Source organism: Tenrec ecaudatus, chromosome 1 (assembly GCF_050624435.1).
Source record: "Tenrec ecaudatus isolate mTenEca1 chromosome 1, mTenEca1.hap1, whole genome shotgun sequence".
NCBI lineage: Eukaryota > Metazoa > Chordata > Mammalia > Afrosoricida > Tenrecidae > Tenrec > Tenrec ecaudatus.
This window is the reverse complement of record NC_134530.1, coordinates 153,338,771-153,362,758: the sequence shown is the minus strand read 5'-3', so window position 1 is coordinate 153,362,758 and position 23,988 is coordinate 153,338,771. Positions and strand designations below refer to the sequence as shown.

The window sequence follows — 23,988 nt, the reverse complement described above, 5'->3', positions numbered from 1 at the left end:
TTAATGATCCCTCCACCCAACCTCAATGGTTACTGTTTTACTCGTGCCATCCAAACACAATAAAAAAAAACTGAGTAATTTTCTTTTTAAAAAAGAGAAAGAGTGTCTTGGTTTACCTGAGGCCTTGGGCCACATTTGAAAGCCTATACTAATAATGTAATTTATACGTTGGTAACTTTGGGTCATGCAGTATCAGCTAAACCTCAGTAGGGGATGCAGATAAGTCTTGTGTTTGGTCAGCCATACTTATCTACTCAACCCCTCTACTCAATTCATCTTGTTGAGGTCATGAATCCTTTAAAAAGATTATTGAACATAATCATGATTGGAGGGTCCCTGAACATACATGGTTATCTATCTGAATTTTGTACATGAGAGAGTATTTGAATAAATTCTAATGATGTTGGGGGTGGGGGGCAGGGGACGGGGATATCAGTATCTCCCCAACAATGTCCAAAGAAACTGCCTAAACAACTTGTACATAAAACAAAGAAACCAGAGGTTATATAAAATCAGTGTAGCTAAAATAATTTAAAATAAATCAGCTTTGTTTTGACTCCATCAAGGCCAAAACCTTGTAGCAATTCATAAGACCAGATTCAAATGATCTGTTAACCATCTACTCTATCCATTACCAGAATATATTCTAATTAGATATCTGATAATCTTATGATAAGTAATTTTATGATAAACAATTCTTTCCCAATATTGTTGAAGCTATTAAAAACTCTTTTTTGTCTTGACTGGATCCACAATCAATGCTCATGGAAGCAGAAGTCAAGAGATCAAAAGATGTATCGCATTTAAATAAATCTGATGCATAAGACCTCTATAGAGTACTGAAGAGCAATTATGTTACTTTGAGGACTAAGGTGTACCAGACCCAAGTGAAAGCTGGATATTGAACAAGGAAGACCAAACAAGAGTCATATTTGAATTGTGGTACTGGAGAAGAATACTCAAAGTACCATGGGCTGTTAAAGGACAAACCAATCTGTGCAGGAAGAAGTAAGGTCAGAGTGCTCCTTACAGGCAAGGATGGCAAGACTTCATCTTACATACTTTGGACATGATGTCAGGAGAGACCAGTCCCTGGAGAAGGACATCATGTTTGGTAAAGTGGAGGGGCGGTGAGAAAGAGGAAGGCCCTGCATGAGATGGACTGACCCAATGGTTACAACAATGGGCTCAGGCACAGGAACAATTATGAGGACAGCACAGGACCGTGCAGTGTCTTGCTCTGTTATGCACAGGGTCACTATGACCCAATGGCACCTAACAAACAACAACATTATACTCTTTGACAAAATAGTTTTCTTCACAGATAGTACAATTACAAATTCCATCCTGTTTTCACCCAGAAACAGTAGATACAAATTCTGAACTGGCAAGATTTCTAATTAGCAAAGTGTAATTGAAATAGAATTGTGGAGAAACAGAATTAAAAGATAATGGAATTTTTGCAATAACTTTTTGAAGCCCCCACATATTTACAGAAGACCTCTCACCCACCCCTGCATAATCTCTTTACTTCCACATAATTCCTAGATCACCTAACTGAAAATTTTGTATGACTACATCAATTTAAAGACTTTTGAGATCATTTCTTCTCCCATTTCATGACCATGGAGACTCACTGGAAAGATTGTGTTCTGAACCCTCACGATGGTAGAGGGATTAACACGACATGTTCATTAGAAGATGGCAGAGACAATGGTAGCTCTTTAGAACGTTCATGAAAAGATCAGAAACAGCTAGCAGAGCTTCTTATAACTGGACACTTAAGAACAAACAAGATCCAAATGGTACAAAGCCAAAATGGTCAAAGTAGACATTTAAATCAAGTAAAATACAAATCCATAACCACCCTATATCACATAGGTCAGCCTATTACCTCTTTAATTTTTTCCCTTTTCTTTCTTATGTCATCATCTTCTGGGTCTCCACCATTTATTCCTACAAGGTTGGGTATAGGGACTGGTGGCAGTGGCTTATTCTCTTTCGTCTTCATTTCTTGGGCTACCTTATTTTTCTCTGTTTGAATTTCTGCTCGGATTTCTTCCCTTGACTTTTTTAATTTTTCTTTTGCTTCTTCCAGGGCTTTCTCATGATCAGCTCGGATTTTGTTTCTCAGACGTTCTTCTTCTTCCCTGGGAAGGAGGAGGAAAAAAAGAACGTCGACCTTTAATCATAAAATTTAAAGATTCCTCCACCCAACCTCAGTGGTTATTTTTTTACTCCTATTAAATATTTAAAATTATCAGTGACAAAGATGCAGATACGCCCAAAGAACAGGGTAAACATAACTTATTATGAGGCAGAACATGAACCACAGATGCTGACGAGCATACACGTTCCACTGGGAGGAAAAGTTAAACAAGAAAAAGTTACAATTTCAAGGCTGAGTAAGAACAAAGAAATCAAGTGCCTTTTTATCAAGTAGGAACATTAAAAATTACAGGCCAGTGAAAAACTACATGGAGAAGTAAAGAAAATAGACTATAATTAAGTCATCAGAGAAACAAAGAATTCGGAGTAGATTTTCACGCAGTGACCACATCAACAGTAAAACAGCCCCATAGGACTGCCACAGCTTTCTCCTCTAAAGAGTGGGTTGAACCACAGACCTTTTAGTTAGCATCTTCGCCCTAAACCACCTCTGAGCCCTTGTCAAAAATACAGATTCCTAAAGGAGGGTCAGTCAGAAAGTATTGCCATAAAATCAGACAAATTTTTATTTAACCAAAGTATTAAAATCTAAAGCAATTGTTTCTCATAGATTCTCCATCCAGGTCTAAGTATTGTATTCCTAAGGGTGGTGTTTCTCTCTCTCTAGCCCTTCCCTGGAGAACTCCCACCCTCTTGACTTACGCCAGGCCAAAACGGCAGTTCTGGCATCAACAGAGTCAACCAGGTTCCCTTTGGAAGCGTTGAGTTTGGGGAACAACAAGAAGTCGGACGGGGCAAGATACGGGCTATAGGGTGGATGGGATATGGTTTCTCAATGAATTCTAGGACAACTCTTGCTACCCTGGAAGATACAAAAAAAAATCCTCAGTGCAAGTTTCTTGGCCTTTTTCTCACCAATGCTGTTTTCCTAAGACATCCCCGTGGTCTTCCTGTGTATTTTGAGGAAATACATCAGAATTAAATGATGTACACAGTCTTAAATGAATCTCGAAGGTATTATTAAGCTAAGAAAAATAACCAGTCTCAACAGGTTACATTGAAATTATTCCATTCATATTACATTCTCAAAAAGACAAAAATTAGTGATGGTAAAGGGATCAATGGTTATCAGGAGTTGGGTTGGGTGGCAAAGCTAGCTGTAAAGGAACCCCACTCAAAACTCACTGCCATCGAGTTGATGCTGACTCATAGTGGCCCTATAGGGCAGGGCAGAACTGTCCCTGTGAGCTTCTCAGAGTGTTACTCTTGACTAATGGAATTTTGATGTACCTTGCTGACAGTTACAGTAATGTCAACGTGGATGGGCCAGGATTCTCAGTGATTTGGCAGTTACGGCCTACTACTTGCCTATAATGAGCTCTCCTCAGAGCTGTGACCCGCAACCACTCTAAGTGGACAATGGAAAAGCTTGCTTACTTTTTGCTAGGTCTGCATCCTGCAACTGATTCATCATTGACCACTGGTCCTTTGAACTTGAGTCAGTGAGCCATCAGCAGTCTGCCATCTTATCTGCCAACCTGAGAGTCATTAACTTCTGCAGCCATAAACCTGCTGTCTGATTTGCTGATAATAGGTTCTTTAGCCCCTACAGATATGCAAAGCCTCCTGCTGCCTGATATCTGACCCATAGACATAGAACTTGCCTATCTCTACATACACCTGCGTCTATATGCATAGACCAGCTTCACTAGTTTTACTTTTATAAAGAACATAGCCAAAGACAATCATGGTTATAAAAATTTGTACATATGTTAAAAATCATAGAACTATTTACCCAAAAAAAGGGCAAAATCTATTTTATAGTATATTATTAAAATAAAATTAATTTTGGAGAATAAAACATTTTAAATAAATAAAATTAATGTTTGGAGAAAAATAAAAGTGGCTTGCTAACAGCGAAAAGGAACTCGTGAGCAAAATAGAGAAAAGGGCTGAGGGGAAGGGAACATTCCTTGGAGCCTGCATACAGACTAGACACAGAACCCATGGGAGGGCAGCGAGGGGCCCAGGATGGCCCCTGGGTGTAGCCAAGAAAATTTCAATAGCCAGTCTATGTCAGGAAACTCAGGTAGATGGGGACATCAAAGTATACAGGTGTAAGTGAAATATCAGGAAAATAAAGTCATAGCACGTATTACTCAATAGACTTGCACCAAACTCTATCAACAGAACTACCTGGTGCCTGGCCCGAGAACGGGTCCTATTCAGCTGTGCTAATCACGTTTTTCAGCTGCCCTTGCCACTAGGAGTAAACACAGAATCCCATTATAGCCAAAGAGACAAACAAGGTACTGAGAATTATTGCCCTTTAGAGATTAAATATTGGACGGCGACCTTGACATAAAGGCTATTTTAGATGCTATGACCATCCCATCCCTGACTTACCCAACCACCTAGTCTTGCCTTCAAATGTGGTTGTTGTGTCCGATGCTGTGGCAGCCATTTTGCAGGCAAGAGGCACCAAGCCTAAAGTCAACTGGCCAATGTGGCCCAGGTGAGTACAGGAGGGAAAGGGTCTGCTGAGTTGCTGCCAGGGCCCTCAACTGATTTCAGATTCTGTAGAATGCCAGTCATGGGATGTCCTGTCTCTTTCAACTAAGAAATTTACCAAGTCACTTATTCACCAAGCAAGCATGCACAGAGATGCATAGAAGTCAGAGGCAGAGAGGTGAGGACTGGCCTCAAGCAAGGGCAACAGCACAGGCCAGACTGGATTGATTCCATCAAGGGCAGTTTCTATCTAGTTTCAAACCCCATCTTATCCCTCATTATGGATGAACAGTATGATTAGTCCCTACCTTTTTTGCAATGGCTTATCTTCAACTGCCAGCGAACTTCCACTACACAAACTGCTTTCAAATCAACGTCAACTCGTAGTGACCTTACAGAACGGAGTGTCCCATGGGGTTCTAAGGCTGGAAATCTTTACAAAGGTATACTGTCACACCTTTCTTCTACAGATGGGCTGGTGGATTTGAACTGCTGACTTTTTGCTTGCAGCCAATCACTTTAATCACTGTGTTACGATGACTCCTACTTCCATAAATAGTCCAGTATTAACACACAACTCTCTGGTGGGGACTAAGAATCCAGGCCATAACACATCCCACACATGGCTCAAAAAATTCACAAAGCACATGAACATTATTATCCCTGTCTAACAAGCCCCCTTTTCTGCACCGAACTCCATTTAACATGCCATGAAGACCAAAAACTCCCTGCCATCGAGACAATATTGCCCCGTTGAGTTTCAGATTCTGTAACTGATTACAGAAGTGGAGAGCCCTGTCCTTCTCCCTTGGAGCTGCGGGTGGTTTCAGGCTGCCAACCTTGTGGATCTCAGTCCAATGCATAACCATTATGCCACCAAAAGAAAAACCACAGCTGCTGCCGGTGAACCCATTGATTCACAGTGGCCCTATAGGGTAGAGAAGAATTGCATTGCCCCAAAGAGCTCCTGAGGCTATAATCTTTACAGAAGCAGACACCCCTTTCTTTCTCCCAGAGTGGCTGGTGGGTCCACATGACTGACATTTTGGTTAGCAGCTGAGCCCTTAACTGTCTGTGTCACCAAACCACTATTTGGCTGAATGATACTAGGTCTATGTGACCTCTCTTGAGTCTCCTGTTCATCTGTGAAGAAAGTCCCCACCATCTTCAAAAGATTGCTCTGAAAATTGAAACAGACAAAACATGGTTTTCAAAATACATGAGAATCTAAAGATCTCATCACTTCAAACGTTTCCTTCCTCCACTTACTGATTATGCTCCTCTTCCAATCCAATGCTTCTCCCTGCCACACCATGTGCCCTGTAGTGTATAAACACACACATGCACACACACACACACACACACACCTTGCCATTTATGCATCTGGGTTAATATCAGGGTCCTGAGGAAACAGTAATCTATGATGTCTTGCAATAGCTGGGTTTCTCTGAGCTTGGTGACAGGAGTAGCTTCTGAACTCACCTACAAAGATTCAGAGGACAGCAAAACCTCTTCAGATGAGGGCTGCCTCTTATTGAAACGAAAGGCAGCTGTGCCCTCTCTCCACCTTCCTGTTCCGTTGCCAGCACTGACCTCTGCTCACCCATCTAGGTCAGCGCTCCAGCTCACTGCACCTGTACCTTCTGAGACAACCCTGAAGGACAGTCTATTCCCAAACTGTGTGTGACCTTCAAACCCAGAGTAGCTGTCAGCCCTGGTCTTTAGGGAAATGAATGTAAGGAGAGACTGTCTGTTCAGGGCCTCCCCATATATGTTTCAGGATGGCTTGAAAACTGCTCAGCACCGGAGTCCCAGCTGCAGGCTGACAAATGCCAAACGCTGAGGGAGCCCCCGACCCCCAAGCCTGCCCCAGTTCTCATCAGGACTCTGCCCAGACCACATGTGCTCCTTCAGAGGAGGAACTGGGCAGGTTTTTCTGCGCAAGTCTCCTTGAGGATCTGGCAGCGAATGAAACCCTACAATCAAAGCCTCCCTTGAAAAAACAGCAGTTTTTTTAAAAAGTTATAGGAAAAATTTAAAATATGTACTTCAAGAATAAAAGTAGCTTTAAGTTACTTGGAAAAAGTAAAAAATATGACTTCTTTCCCTAGCTCCAAAATGGTCTGTGGTCCATTTAAGGTTTCTACTTAATAAATCCAAAATAGAAGGAAGGATTGGTTCCAGTACCTACAAGACTTGCTTCATTCACATTGTTATACTCTGATTTTAAGTTGATTTATTTTAGCCAGCCCTGGTGATGTAACGGGTACAAGCTGGGCTCCTAACTTAACTTCAAAGTCAGACATTAGAATCCACCAGTTGCTCAGCAGGTAGGGGGGAGGTGTGGCTTTCTGCTGTCTCAAAAATTTAAAGATTCACAATGGACAGGGTAGTTCTACCCTGTGCTTTAGGGTTGTTTATGAGTTACAATCAACTGGGTGGCAATGGGTTTAGTTTGGGTTTCATTTTAAGCAACCTAGCCCTGTTTCAAAGTACAGGTGAATGTAGCAGTCTCCACAAATGATAAAGCCCAGAAAATGCACTGGATTCATGTTTTCTTTTTCTTCCTTGTTTCTTATCCCAATATTCATTCAGTAGCACTTTAAAAGTTTAACCTACTGGTTCATCTCTTTGTAGTTCAATGTTGTACTTCCATTCTGATCTATCTCCTTTCAAAATCTTATTTTGGCAGGCAAATTTCTAAGTTACATAAGTTTTGTCATCACGTTTGGACTTTTATTTTCAATCAGATAATCTTTTTTTCCTCAATATATTTTTAAGCAGTGTTAAACTCAGATATATTCAACAAGTAATCATGTTAGCTTTCTATCTGCAAATCTCTCTTCATCAGTGTCACGTCCTTCCAAGGCTTCTAATAAAATTTAATTCAACTTTTAAAAAAATCTACAGGATCTCATGAGATTTAAAATCACACTTTGAATTTTATCTTAATGTGTAATACTTAACTCACTTTTCAATATCCTATAAGTATCAATTTTTTTCTATTTTGTTATCTTGTTTTTATCCTTGAACACCTACCTCCTTGGTCTTCGAAAATCAAAATTAAATAAGAATAAAACATATACCAGTACACACTATGGCTCACCTGTGCCAAGCACTGCCTTACTTAGTTACGATTATCTGATTTGATTTACACACTCACCTCTCCATCTTATTAGGAAGCTACTATTAAACAACACCCCTTTCCATCTTATTATGCAGAAACTGAGGCACAAAGGAAAAAAATATGTCAAATCATGTAGCTAGTCAATAGAGAACTTAAATTCAAATATGTACATTCTGCCTTCTTAAACAGGATGCAAATACTGCCTTCACAGAAGAGAGATGAATTCTATATAAGAGTCTGTCTCTCTTCCATGGTGCAGCTACTCATAACTGTCTCCTAATGCCTTTTATCACTTCTTCTTTAGTTCCAGAATCCTCAGTTTGTAGCTAAACAAATGCTCTTGCTAAATAAAAACTCGCATTTTTTAGTTTCCATTACTGAACATTTCCTACAGAATTATATATGTAATCAGAAAGAAACTTCTATCTTGCTTTAACCACTGTAATTTTGTATGTCAGTTTTAGAGGGTTTCTTTCTTTTTCTTTTTTTGTTTTTTAGGTTTTTTGGGGGGTTTTTTTGGCTTTGCATCTTTGTAGTGTTTTGTTTTGCTTTTGGGGGGTCTTGTAAATAAGCTTTAATTTTAACCATTTCCCTTTCCATCCTAGACAATCTCACTCTGAGACTCTCAGATTCTAGTATCTGAGAACTAATTACCAGCAGTAAAATAACTAAGTGATAGATTTCAATCTCCAAGTAGAATGTTTAAATAAATCATGTTTCAAAGCATTCCAGGAGGGCAAGTACAGTCCTCAATTACACAGAGATAAATAAAACTGCATGGAAATTTAGTTTGGGAAAGATTAAGGTGACTATAGAAATAGTTCCTTTACATAGTCACTTCTTCCCTCTAAGCTTTACCAAAAGTCTCACTTATACCTAACAATGAATTAAATACTTCTCTCAACACTTACCCGGTTTCCACCTTCATTTATGCCACACACACCCCCCCTTGCTCCTTTCTCCAAGGCAGCTTTACAGAGTGTTACACTTGCTGTCCTCTCTCCCCTTCCTTAACCTCACACATCCCTCCTTCCATCCACTGCTGGGTAAGTTTATCCCTCCTTTGAAATGGTCTCTTCCTCATCCTTGCCTTCACAGCAAGCCTCAGATAAATGGCTTCGCCATCCTCAATGCATTTCCAAATCTGCATTCCATTCTCCAGGTCACTTTTACTGTATACTGTACACCTTCTGTGTAATATTATCCAAGTGCATTTTCTCAACAATTACATTTAAATGTAGTCTTTACCATGTTACTGAATACTCTAGTTCCACATTCCTAACTAACATTTTGTAAGGCAACAGTTAAAAATGTATCAACTACATTATCCTGATACTATCAAAATACATACAACCAGGCTCTACCAGGTTAGTGAATATTCCAGATTCATATTTCTATCCCTGGGTAAGATATTACCATAGAATATTTGCAAAGCACTTTCAATGGGTCCAAAAGGGGTCCAAAAGAGAATGAAAAATTACTAGGTAAGCACATTCATGAACACAGATGCAAAAATCTCAAAATAGTAGCACAATGAATTAGCAGTATTAAGCAGGGGGTTATGTATTTCATCATAACTAATTGAATTTGTCCCAGAAATATAACAGTTTAACACCAGAAAAATCTACCAATGCAATTGAAAGATTTAAAGTTTTTTTAAAAATTACAAAAGCATTCAACAGAAACCAAAAAATAAAATGGTAAAATTCAATATTCTTTTCATTCCAGATTTTAAAACTTCATTGCAAGGGAGGAAAAAAAGGACATCAGCCTGACGAAAAGTATCTTCTAAGAACTACAGCAAACATCATCCTTACTAGTGAAACAAGAAGCATTCCCTTCAAAACAATGGAAACAAAGATGCTCACTTATCCCAGCTTCCATTTCACTATGTTAGAAGTGCTAGCCAGCAGAGAAAAGAACAATAGCATATAGGACTGAAAAGAACAATGAAAACAAAACACTTGTGTCACAAATAATGATTTCTACATAGAAAACCCAAAGGAAGCTACACATTTTTAGAAAAGTACAGCAACGTGAACAGCTAAAAAATATATATATATGTATGTATATGTATGGATTGTGGTAAGAATTGTTTGAGTCCCTAATAAAATGTAAAAGAAGAAAAGAGAAAAAAATGATTAGGGCAAAGACTGTACAGATGTGCTTTATACAATTGATGTATGTATATGTATGAACTGTGAAAAGAATTGTATCAGCCCCAATAAATTGTTAAAATAAAATTTTTAAAAAAGATTTAAAAAAAGAAAAGAAAAAATATATATATAAGTATTTCTACACACCTGCAACACAAAACAAATTTTTCTAAAGCACACTATATATTCACAACACACATATGTATATAAAACAAGTGCACATAGGCACACATTAAAAACAATAGATGTGCATGACCTACATGAAGAACACCATAAAATTTTACAGTAAGATATTCAATAATACCTTTAACATGTGGAGGGAAAGACCAGAGTCATAAAAGACTAGATATTGTCAAGATGTCAACCCTTCCCTAATTGATCCAAGATGCAATGCGATTTCAATCAAAATGCCACAGAGCATTTTAAAGACCTAGACAAGTGGAGGAATATAGCACTTTCACAAATTGGAAGACTGAATAGTTTTAAGATGTGAATTCATCCAAGTTAATGTACATATTCATCACAATTCCAAAAGGCTTCCCCTCCCCCCAAAAGAAGGTTTTAAAAACTACATGGTAATTCAAAGTAACTAAAACAGCCAAAGCCTAAGAAGAAGAGTTTGTCAGGAATATCAAGAAAACAAGGAAGAAAGGAAAGTAAGAAAGACAATGATGAAACATATAATTTTCCTCTAGTTCCTAAATGCTTCTCCCCCCCCCCGCCCCTCCCCACTATCATGATCCCAATTCTTCTACCTTACAAATCCCGCTAGACCAGAGCATGTACACTAGTACAGATAGGAACTGGAACCACAGGGAATCCAGGACAGATGATCCCTTCAGGACCAGGGGTAAAGAGTGGTGATATTGGGAGGGTGGAGAGAAGGTGGGGTAGAAAGGGGGAACCGATTACAAGAATCTACATATAACCTTCTCCCTGGGGGACGGACAACAGAAAAGTGGGTGAAGGGAGACGTCAGACAGTGTAAGATATGACAAAATAATAATAATTTATAAATCATCAAGGATTCATGAGGGGAGCAGGTAGTGGGGAGGGAGGGGGAAAATGAGGAGGTGATGCCAGGGGCTTAAGTGGAGAGTAAATGTTTTGAGAATGATGATGGCAACGAATGTACAAATGTGCTTTACACAATTGATGTATGTATGGATTGTCATTAAGAGTTGTATGAACCCCTAATAAAATGATTTTTTTAAAAAGAAAAAGGTTCTCCACCCCTGATCAAGAACAGTGCATCCTGTGAAGAATGACCTCTTAAAATGTGTATGAATGCTATTAAAAAGAATGATAGAAAGAGAAAGAATGAAAGGAGAGAGAGAAAGAAAACAAGGGCATGCTAAGCAGTGTGTGAGGTGGCATGCAGTTTGTGCTTCACTAAAGATTAGCAATTCAAACTCACCCTGAAGCAACTCAGAAGAAAGACCCAGTGATCTGCTGCCATAAGAATTACAGACTCCTTCCCTTCCCACTCCAAGCACCAAAGCAAAAACAAACAAAATTCATTAGATACCAGCTAACAGTTTGATACTGGCTGCTATGGAGGTATGGTAGAGAAAGTAAAGTAGGAAAGATAAGGCATAGCAAGGAAGTCAGGGAACAAAAATGGATAGGAGGAGAGGTACCTTCAACCCAGCCTCAATCCTCTGAGGTTTTTCATATTTCAAAAAGCAATATCAATCCATTTTTCCTAGAGCATCAAAAACTGTTCAATGTAAATTGAGATGACAAATCTAAAAAAAAGGGCATTTAATTGAAAAATTTTTCAATTTTTGAAATGCCTGTGATGTTCACCTATATGACACTTTCTAGAAAAAGAAATAAGTGAACTCTTTCCCAAGAGGTGTAATACCATTACTACTGGATAGAACTGTTCACACAGAGAAAAAGCTAATAGAAACTATCTTTTTAAACTCAGGAGTTTCCCTAGCTCCTGCAGTGTAGCATTTTACCTAATGTATGCCTACTTGCAGGTCACAAAGAACTCATCAAGCAGCAATTACTACCCAACTTCTCTTTCTGAATATCCCAGGATCTGAACTCCCACACTATCCCTTTGAAGCAGAGAGATGGAGACAAAGGATATGTACAAACGATAACTCCCCTTTTCCCTCTGATGGATTCAAAGTATTTACTTTGGTTATCCTTTTATCCTTACGATTTGCACCTTACATGATTCAATTCCAGCTGAGTGCCCATTCTTTTCAAGTCCCCGGTTCAAAGTAGAGAGAAAAGCAAGGCTAACAGCACAAACGCAAGATCTAGTAAAGACCTTCTTTTCTGCCAGCCCTAAACATCAAGCACTAGCTTTTACTTGCTAGATTGGGCATGTGCTTGCTGTTCCCCCTTCCCTGGCAACCTAGACACATTTCTCATGCCCAGCTTCTATGGATTATGTCTAAGGTGGCCCTATTTTCCTCTGGGTGTCTGGGTTCCCCATCCTGATCAGCTGCATTACCTTCTCCAAACCTGTTTTTCCTATCTTCCACCTATTGGAAAAGTTCCTTGACCAAGAGATAATGTAGCAAACATGCCTTACATAATTCTGTTCCATCAAAGATATTTTTCCGTTTACCCAAAGCAAAAAAACATACAGATTAAATAATCTGCACCTACTTAAAGACACTGGCCAAACTGGCAGTAGAGGGCAGGGCAAAGTTCCCTTTAGATTTGAAGAGGTTCTCCATCAAAAACACGTGTTCTTTCTCTGTCTCAGACCCAAGATCTATCAATGAGGGCAGAAATACTAGCCTAGTTCTAGTAAGCCATGTTAACAGAAAAGAGCTTACCTGGCTTGCTGAAGCCCACCTCAGGGCACAAAGAACAAGGATGAGTAAAATTGCAAGTAGCAACAAGGACTTAAACAAAAGCCTTCTAAATGGGAATAAGAAATCAGTTCTAGGTTCCAAAGTCCTAATTTTCTGATTAGGATGAAACCATCTTCACTAGGTTAAGTAAGTAAATGGTTAAATAAAATACTTGCTAGAATATTCTTTTTTTAAAATCATGTTATTGGGGGCTCGTAAAATTCTTATCACAATCCATCCATTGTGTCAAGTATATTTGTACATTTGTTGCCATCATCATTCTCAAAACATCTGCTTTCTACTTGAGCCCTTAATATTAGCTCATTTCTCATTGTCTCCCTCCTTCCCCACTTCCCCCTCCCTCATGAACCCTTGATAATTTATAAATTATTATTTTGTCATATCTTACACTAACGTTCCCCCCCCCCCCCCCCCCCCCCCCGTTGTCTATCCCCCAGGGAGGAGATTATATGTAGATCCTTATAATTGGTTCCTCCTATCTACCCCACCTTCCCTCCACCCTCCTGCTATCAGCACTCTCACCCCTGGTCCTGAAGGGATCATCTGTCCTGGATTCCCTGTGTTTCCAGTTCCTATCTGTACCAGTGTACATCCTCTGATCTAGCTGGATTTGTAAGGTAGAATTGGGATCATGATAGTGGGGGGAGGAAGTATTTAAGTAGAGGAAAGTTTTATGTTTCATCTTTGCTACTCTGCAACCTGAATGGCTCGTCTCCTGACTGTGACCCTTCAATAAGGGGGTGTCCAGTTGCCTATAGATGGGCTTTGGGTCTCCACTCTGCACTCACCCTTATTTACAATGTTATGATTTATTTGTTCTTTGATGCTTGATACCTGATCCCTTCGACACCTTGTGGTCACACAGGTTGGTGTGCTTCTTCCATGTGGGCCTTGGTGTTTCTAGAGGGCTGTTTGTTTATCTTCAAGGCTTTAAGACCCCAGGCACTATATCTTTTGATAGCTGGGCACCATCAGCTTCCTTCACCACATTTGCTTATGCATAATTTGTCTTCAGTGATCATAGGGAAGGTGGGCACCCACTGATATGATTTTTTTGTTCTTTGATGTCTGATACCTAGTCCCTTCTATACCTCGTGGTCACACAGGCTGGTGTGCTTCTTCCATGTGGGCTTTGTTGCTTCTCAGCTGGATGGCTGCTTGTTTACCTGCAAGCTTTTAAGACCCCAGATGCTGTATCTCTTGATAGCCGGGCACCATCAGCTTTTTTTCACCACATTTGCTTATGCACACATTTGTCTTTCTTGCTAGAATATTCTAATAACAATTTCCTTCTCTACCTTGCCCATACACTGTTACTCTAAATATGACCCAGAACAATATGAACATAATCTTGTTGGGCCTCAATTTTCACATCTGTAGATTGGTAGTTAGACTAACTTATTGCAAATATTCCTTCTATGAGCCTTTAACACAGAATATTCTTGGTCGGTCACAAAAGTTATTGATAGGTTTAAGACACCATTAACAAGCAGAAGTCATGCTGTAAGATTTATCTGCTATCTGACCTGACAGTTTCTAACCTACAAAGCAAATGTTCCTCACCGAAAACATATTATAAAAGTATCTGTTTTAAATAAGCTCATATTTTAACATTTTTAGTATGTATCTTATAAGCTAAAAAGCAAATACTGTGTGAAATTCACAAAACAAACTGCCTTCTCAAAGACTATATTTTGACCTCAAATATCCAAACACAAACAATGTAAAAGGTTAGACTTAAAAAAAAAAAATGAACCCAGTTCCGATCTGGCATCACAAAATGCTGACTTCCAGATGAAATAATGACAGCCCCTGAGATATTTTCAATATCCAAAAGACTAATGAAAAGCGGGCATTTACTTAGGCTGTCCTCTACAAAGTGACTTAAAAATACTGGGGTCTGTGTGGTGTAGTGGGTTACACGCTAGACTGCTAACAGCAAAGTTAACAGTTTAAAACCACCAGCCTCACCACAGGAGAGAGATGAAGCTTTCTGCTCCCACAAAGATTTACAGCCTTGGAAACACACAGGGGGCAGTTCTACCGGGTCCTATAGGAACCCCTAATAGGGTTCAGAAATGATTTTGTGGCACTGAGAGAGTGAGCTGTTTACAGGGGCTGTATAGTTAAAAAAAATTTGAGGCAAGCTAAATTCTGTGCCCCTAATTCTTCAGCTATAAAACCTAAATAGCATCTACTACATAGCCTGGCTGAATGTCAAGTGCCTTGACTTCTAAAGAGTGTCTATCTTGTACTTAATGAGATGTCTCTGTCTTAGGGCAGGGGTCACACTCTTATTTATCTTTTATCCTCTATCAAGTACCAATGGATATTTACTGAGATGATCAGCATTCTTTACTCCTCAAACTAAAAATGTGCACTTCAAATTGGTAATATACTGGTTCTTTAAGGCTTTTCTGAGACTGATATACACCTTCTGCTTATTAAAATGGCAAAACAAATGTTTCCCTTCTCCCTAAAAGATGAAGTGATAACTTCTAGTATGGTAAAAGCCAAACCAAACTCAATGCCATCGTGTCAATTCTGCCTCACACTAACTCTACAGGGCAACCTACCCAAAGGGGCCATTAGCACAAAACATCTTACCAAGTGCCTCCTCGTGTATTATCCAGTAACGTACGAACCAACGTATGAATTACACGTCAATATGAAGAACACAAAAATCCTCAAAACTGGACCAACAGACAATAGTAGGATAAACAGAGAAACGATTAACACTGGCATAAATTTCATCAACACTCAGGAAAACAAAATCACTCAATGTATTACACTGAATAAATCTGCTGCACAAGTGCTGAGGAGCAAAGATTTTACTCCTGGTGGAGCTGACCCAAACGATGGCATTTTCAGTTGCCTCATGTGTATGTGAAAGCTGGACAATGACTGAGGAAGACCACAGAAGACTTGATGCATTTGAATTATGATGCTGATGAGCAGACTGAAGGTACCATGAAAGAACAATTAATGCCAGAATTAATGCCAGAATTCTCCTCAGAAGTGAGGATGGAGACCCTGTATCACTTATTTTGTCTAAGTTTGTCAAGAGCGACTGTCCCTTGGGAAAAGATATCATGCCTGGTAGAGAACCAGAGACAAAAAGAAAGACCCTCAATGAGATGAACTGATACGACAGCTGAGACAATAGGCTCCAGCATGGCATGTGAGGATGGCGCAGGACGGAACAGGATTCCATTCTGCTGTGCATACAGTCGCTATGAGCCCAGTCTGACTCAATAGTACCTAACGAGGCCCAACAACATAACTGTTAGAAACATCTCTCTAGGTAATTTCCCTAAACCTTCCCCTCTCACCTTCTTTTTTTTTTTTTTTGGCTTTCTCTAATTTCTGCCTATTGACTCACACCCTAGCCCTTTCAAAAGGACAGCATACTTGATTTACTTGGTTTCCCTGTAGGATGCTATCTCTCTGACTGGCCCCGCCCCTTACCTTCAAGCTCTGCAGCTCCCAAGCTAATGGCATACCTCCACCCTGCATCTTAACATTTTATACACAAGCAGTCCTGGTAGTGCTAAAGATCGAACCCACCAGAAGCTACACACACACACAAAAAAAACAAAAGCCTACTGCTCTGTACCTTCAATGATCCCAGCCTAAAAAAACTTCATGGGAAGTCACCATGAGTAATAATTGGCTCAGAAGCAGACAATATTACAAACTCAAAAAGAGTTCTTGCCTGGCACAAATGGTTAAGCACTGGTTGGAACTACCCAGATGCACTGCAATAGGAAGGCCTGGCAATCTGCTCCCAAAAAATCATAGGCTTGGAGCGCATGGGATCACCACTGATAGGAATTAGCTCGACAGCAGGGAGTTAGGTTTGGGCTTTATGACACTATTTACAATTCACACCATTTATGATATTCTGGACCTAGTGATGGGGGACGATTCATACTACTCACGTGAGACAGTCATTACTCATAGTATCTTCATGGGACTGAGTGGAACTGCCCTATAGGGTTTCCCAGGCAATAATCTTTAATAGAAGCATATCATTCGATCTAGCCCCTCCAGACGCCATTAGGGAGTTTGAACTGTTGATCTTTTAATTACTAGAACTTTTAACCATTGCTTCAAAACCAACTCAATGTCACACATTAAAACAGAGATCATACAGCTATAGGGTTTGTCCCCAGACATCAAGAGCCACACACTACTAGCATACTACTAGATTCAAAATAAAAGTCAAGTCTCTTGCTACTTTGATTAGAACCGCAGCTACTCAGTAGACAACACAGTGATGTAATTTAGACTTCAACTCTAAACAAAGCAAAAAAGTGAAAAATAACTTTAAATCAGAGTACGCAGTGAAGGCAAGGAAGCCAGTAATAAGTTCTAGGCGATCATCTAGATAATTCATATAACCTAGTGGTTCTAAATGCACTATTGGCATTTTGGACAGAATAATTCAATTATTTGTTCTGCAGAAACACCAAGGAACTGTGGGATGTTTAGCATTCCTAGTCCCCATTCACTAAATGCCAGCAGTTCCTTCCTTCCTACCCCAGTTCCCTCACATTTTCAAAACCAAAAAATGTTCCCACCTCTCCAAGTATCCTGAAGTTTAAGGGGGGTAGTACTGACCTTTCTTTTAAACCAAGGGACAGAAAATGCTGCAGAGGTACAGTGCAGAAAAGCTGTTTCACACTGACTTACATTTTTAAATAGCGTACTGCCAGTATAAACTTTATTGCCAGCTGTAATACAAGTAACTAATAAAATGCTGGCTTCTTTTAGGTCTGTTTCTTAACCTTCCAATATATAATCCCTTGCCTGAATACAAGAACGTTCCAGTATTACTGACGGTAGAATCCCTTCCTCACTATAGAAGGTGCAGGTTGTGTGCACTGGCTTCCTTTGAGATCTACTTTCAAAATCTAGTGCTTCAGACTTCATGTTAATTCTAAAACCTGTCCAACAGCTTTCTAATAAATATCTTACTGAAATCATTACAGTGTGTTTTGAACTATTTGTATTCTAAGTATGTAAGTGTATCATACAATTCTTTTGACTACAAATGGTAAAGGTATTCTGAAAATATGACTTAAGTATTTGTAAGAGAGCTTCAAAAAGGTTTGTGGGAAAATGGGATTAAAAGATAATGGAAACTTTAGAAACTCCTTTGTCACTGACTCTTCTGTTGATTCTTATATAGCAATTCAACGCAGAATGGCAAAACCCCGGCCACCACCACTACTGAAAGATAGGTATCCTAATGACATGCTTGAAACGCCAAGATACTCTGCATAGGGCGTACATGAGTACAACGTCGAAGGCAGGAAGGCAGTCAGGCAGCACATTACTACGACCCATTCAGCTAGAACAGCTGTTCTCAACCCTTTGGGGGTGGAACGACCCTTTCCCAGGGGTTGCCAAGACCATCAGGAAACACATTATTTCCAATGGTCTTAGGAACCGAGACACCACTCCTTTGTCTCCAAGTGGGTCCACCCACATGCAGATACGCCCACATACCAGTACCTGGTGTGGACTGTTACCCATGCTACACCATGCTTCAAGACAAAATGTCATTTATTTGTCATTAGAAATAAATATTTCACAATGTATAATTACATATTGTTTTGTGATTAATCACTACGCCTTCATTATGTTCAATTTGTAACAATGAAAATAGATCCTGCATATCTTTTTTACCTTACGATTCATAACAGTAGCAAAATTTCAGTTAAGAAGTAACAATGAAAATAATTTGATGGTTGGGGGTTACCACCACATGAGGAACTGTATGAAAGGGTCGCAGCATGAGGAGGGTTGAGAACCACTGAGCTAGAAGGTACTTTCCGGAGTAAGAAATCTAGGGCCTACACCAAAGCACCCACCCACCCAGTCTGCTCTCCATTAGGGATATTTACAACCTGAGTTCAGATGGCCTGCCAGGCTAACAGCCTCAACTACTTTTAGACAAAGGCCCTCTTGCTCACCTACCTAAGGCAGAACCGTTGCCAAAAAGAAACAACAAGTAACAACTTTCTGCAAAGTTCTCCTCAGAAAAGGGCCACCCCAACAGGTACTCATTTTACTTGAAGGGGGCTGTTTAGCCATAGGACTGAAATTCTACAGGGAAGAGGCTCTTAGACTGCTTCACCCACTACACATCTAGACCTAAGAAAAGTCCAGAGAATACAAACAAGAAAGTCACCAGATGATCCTCAATTCCAAATCCTCTCCTCTATATCTCCTTCATGGTGATACACATGAGATTCTTCAAATTACCTCTCTTTTACCAGCCAGTTTTCTATTGGGCTCCACCAAAAGAAAGCATTAAAGAGAGACATTGAAGGATGAGACCTTGATCTATAATACAAAAATATGCAAGTCCATTTATGGAGATATGGCAATTACAAATACATATGCATTCAACAGCAGAGTTCCCACATGCTCCAAGATGCTGATAGAATTTGGAAACTTAATGGAAATAAGAGAAATCATTTCGTACCCACTTTCAATAATAATGAATCTCAAGACATAAGATGAATAATGTAATAAAAGGGTTTGAACAACACAGTAAACCAAATATCCCATCCAGCAACAGTAGAAAACACATCTCCTCAAGTTCACGTGAAATATTCCCCAAAATAGACCTATTAGGGCATAAAATTAAAAATTATAAAAGCCACCTATTCATAAAAATTATAAAAATCCAGCAAAGTATCTTAACCAAATACAATGGAATTATACTGGAAATCAGTTGAGTTAAACTTGATTGACATGGTCCTTCCAGCCATAATCCCTAAGTGATATAGAATAATTATGGATTTCATACACTTGTAGCTGTGGTCTCATTTGGAGGTCATTATATGCTAACAAACAGGAATACACTGAGATTCAGTACTAACACTCTTCGTTTAGCGGTTATCTTAGTTACTATACTCAAAATGAATGTAAGGAGTTACATGCTACAGCCCAGTAGAGAAAGAAGACTGTTTCTGGAGTGGCCTGAGGAACACCTTGGCTGATTAAGATTAGTAGGAGGTCAATGTCTACTGGAAACACCTTGCCAGAGTCCCCGTGTCATGTCATATGTGCATAAATAAGTACAATCTGCAGGTGGACACTAGATTATTTCGAACAGATTATTGCATTTGAGTGAGACTTGATTGAATCAAGTAAAACACCAAACAACCTTTTCCTGCATGAGTCTGTTAAGAAGGTGGTGGAAGACACTGATAGGATTTGCCTCCAAGTAATTGTGAACAGGATTCCCTTCAATGTCTCCTGCTGCTTATAAAATGACTTCACTGAGAAGCAGGAGTTGTGATCTCATAACCAGGAAGAGTCAGGAGTAGAGCAAGTGCTCTGGCTCCGCATTTGGCTTCCCCCTACCTGACCTTCGAACTTTGCACTGAACTACACCCATTACTATGTGAGACATTTCCTCAAACTTCCATTGGGTTGTGGGACACTGCCCTAATTTGCAGAACTCGATGTGTGTGAATATGCTCAAAGGAAGAGCGGTGGTGGGTGGGGGTGGGAATAGAGTATCATTTTGCAAGAACTGGACTTTTGAGACTTTTTCAATCTCCAACTTCTTGAGATTCATTTTATATAAATTCTTATTTAAAAAATCATTACCATATCAGTAACAGAAGGGAAAATTTTCAACTTGAAAATATCTGGAAGGAAGCTACATATTCATAAATACCCAAGTGATTAAAGAAGAAATCACTGGGAAAATCAGAAAGTACTTTTCAGCAAATGGAGATACAGCTTATAAAAACATATGAGATGCAATATAAACCGTGTTCTATAGTATACACCTACATAGAAAAGGATCTCAAATCAATAACCTAATTTCACACCTTAATAAATGTTTTAAAAGTAAATCGCTGAGGGGTGGGGGCAAGCAGTTAACAACAACAACAAAAAATTGTAAACTAAGTGTAAAACAAGCAAAAGTGAAAGTAATCATGTTTAAAGTAGCAAGAAACAGAAAAAATAGAAAAACAACATTAAAAACTCAGACCAGTCAGGGTGCAAGGTAGTACCGATGAAGAACACAGCTTTCCCTCAGATCCTGGATGCTTCCTCCCCCCAACTACCATGATCCGAATTCTACCTTGCAGGGCTGGATAGGGCAGAGGTTGCACACTGGTACATATGAGGGCTGGAGGCACAGGGAATCCAGGGTGGATGATACCTTCAGGACCAAGGGTGTGAGGGGCGATGCTGGGAGAGTGGAGGGTGAGTGGGTTGGAAAGGGGGAACTGATTACAGGGATCCACATGTGACCTCCTCCCTGGGAGAGGGACGGCAGAGAAGGGGGGGAAGGGAGACTCCGGATAGGGCAAGATATGACAAAATAACGATGTATAAATTACCAAGGGCACATGAGGGAGGCGGGAGTGGGGAGGGAGGGAAAAAAAAAAGAGGACCTGATGCAAAGGGCTTAAGTGGAGAGCAAATGCTTTGAGAATGATTGGGGCAGGGAATGTATGGATGTGATTTATACAATTGATGTATGTATATGTATGGATTGTGATAAGAGTTGTATGAGTCCCTAATAAAATGTAAAAAAAGAAAAGGGAAAAAAAAAGAAAGAAAAGAAAATGATTAGGGCAAAGAATGTACAGATGTGCTTTATACAATTGATGTATGTATATGTATGGACTGTGATAAGAGATGTATGAGCCCCTAATAAAACGTTTTAAAAAAAAACTCAGACCAAAAAAATTATTCTTCGAAAAGATTCATAAAATTGACAAGACCTTAGTTAGAAAGAAAGAATGAAACACAGGCAAATTGCAAAACCCAGAAATTAAAACAGTAACATTACGACAGACCTTACATTTAGAATCTCTAAATGTCACAAAAATAATATTATAGATAACTGTATGCCACTGAATTAAGTAACATTATGGAAAATTAATAAATTCCTAGAAACACAGACCAAAATGTAGAGTAGAAATAGAAAATCTCAACACACTACAAGCAAAGAAAATGAATGCTTTAATCTATAATCAAAAGCCTCTTAACTAAGAAAAAGTTCAGAACCATCATGACTTCTCTGTTGAACTTCCCCAACCCCCAATTTTTTTATTAACATCAATCCTTTTCAGATTCATTTTAGAAATACAGAAAAGACTAGTTTTCATGAGTGAGCCAGTTTTATCCTACTACACAGCCAGACAAAAACATTACAAAGAAAACTATTGATCATTATTCCTTGTGAATATGGATGCAAAAATCCTCAAGAAAATCAAATCCAGAGGCACATTATAAAAGGAATATGCATCATAAACAAGTGGGATGTATCACAGGAATGCAAAGGCATTTCAATATAAGAATAAAAATCAGTATAATATACAGCATTAACAGAAGCAAGGAAGCACACACACACGATTGATCTCAACTAGCACAGTAAAGACATTTGGCAAAGTCCAACACCCTTTCAGGAATAAAAATAAATAAAACCTCCGAAAACTAGGGACAAAGGGAAACAAGATAAATGATAACATATTTGTATATATACATGGAAACAACTCAACACCAAAAAGCTAACATCATTCTCACTAGAATTCACACCTTCCCCCACCCCATGAAAAAAAAAATCAGGAATCAAACAAGAACTTCCACTTTCACAACTGTTACTCAACAGAGTGCTAGAAATTTTGGTCACAGCAATGAAACAAAAAATAAAGGCACACATATCATAAAGAGAAAACATAAATAAAACTATCTTTATTCACAGATAGCATGATTCAATAGTGAGAAAACCCTACAGAATACACACACACAAACTGTTAGAGCTAATAAGTGAAGTCAATAAAATTGACTATATAAGAGTAACAGATAAAAATCAGTGTGTCTTTACGTCATAGTAATAAATAATCCAAACGGGAAATTGAAATAATACCATTTACAACAGCATCCAAAAAGAATAGCATGTTTGGGAATAAATATAACCAAGTAAGCTTAAACAAATAAAACACTAGAAAACAACAAAACATTGCTGAAGGTGATTAAAGAAGGACAAAATAATTCCCCAGATGTATATGAAATTGCAAGAAGCCCCAAAAGCCAAAACAATTTTTAAAAGAATGACTTGCATTTCCCAATTTTAAAACTGAAAAAAAGAAAATGTTAACTAAATCAAAACAGTCCTATACTGGCGTATGGGTAGATATACAGACCAACTGAACAGCATTGCAAAGGGTGCTAAGTAAGGATGCCAAGACTATCCAATGGAGGAAGGAGTGGTCTCTTCCACAAATGGTGGTGAGCAACTGCAGCGTGCTAAGCATGCTAGAGAATAAAACTAAATAAAATCCTACCTTCTACAATTTAACTCACAATGGATCAACAACCTAAATATAAGAGTAAAAACTCATAGGAAAAAATTTTAACATCTTGGATTTGCAATGGAGTCTTTGAGATGACACCAAAAGCATAAGCAGCAATGAAAAAAATAGATGAACTATACTACACATAAAATCAAAACACTGTGCAAAGGGCATGTTCAAGAAAGGGAAGAGACTAATGAATGTGAGAATATGTTTTACAAACCACATACACAGCTGATTTAAAACAAACAAACAAGTCTACTGCCCTTGGGGTCAATTCAGACTCACACAACTCTACAAGTTTTCAAGAGTGAAAAATGGAAGGCAATTGCCTTATCTTTCTAAGAGCAGGTGGTGTGTTCAAATCACCAACTTTTTGATTAGCAGCCAAACATTTTTACCATTGTGCCACCTGGAATTCCATACACCAGATGAGGGGTTAATGTCCAGAATACATACAGCACGCTGACAACTCAACAACAGAAAAATATAAGAACTCAATTTTTTTAATGCACAGGATTTGAATAGACATTTTGAAAAAATAAAATGGCCAGGAGGCACATGAAAAGATATTCAATTTCGTTACTACAAGAAGGCAAAGCAAAAACAGGAGATACCACTTCAAGCCTACTGGATGGCTATTACAAAGAAGGTTAAAAAAAAAGTAAGCAGGAGTTATAAATTGAGCTGCAATCTACAAGGATCAGCAGTTTAAAGCCACCAACTGCTCTTTGGGAGACAGACAAGGCTTTCTACTCTCAGGAAGAGTTAAAGTCTTGGAAACTCAAAGGGTCAGGTTCTACCCTGTCCTATATGGTCACTATGAGTCAGCATTGGCCAAT

General features: G+C 39.0%; 1 protein-coding gene across 2 annotated transcripts in view; it reads right to left on the bottom strand.

The window, feature by feature from the left end:
• MAN1A2 (mannosidase alpha class 1A member 2) overlaps positions 1-23,988 on the bottom strand; it is a 170,558-nt gene that overhangs the window by 127,519 nt on the left and 19,051 nt on the right. Inside the window, exon 2 of one of the 2 annotated variants that reach the window (XM_075559997.1) lies at positions 1,895-2,150. The exons of the other annotated variant lie outside the window; for it this stretch is intronic. Within the exon in view, the coding sequence (XP_075416112.1) occupies positions 1,895-2,150 (256 nt within the window). The remainder of the gene's footprint in view (positions 1-1,894; positions 2,151-23,988) is intronic. 2 annotated transcript variants of the gene reach the window in all.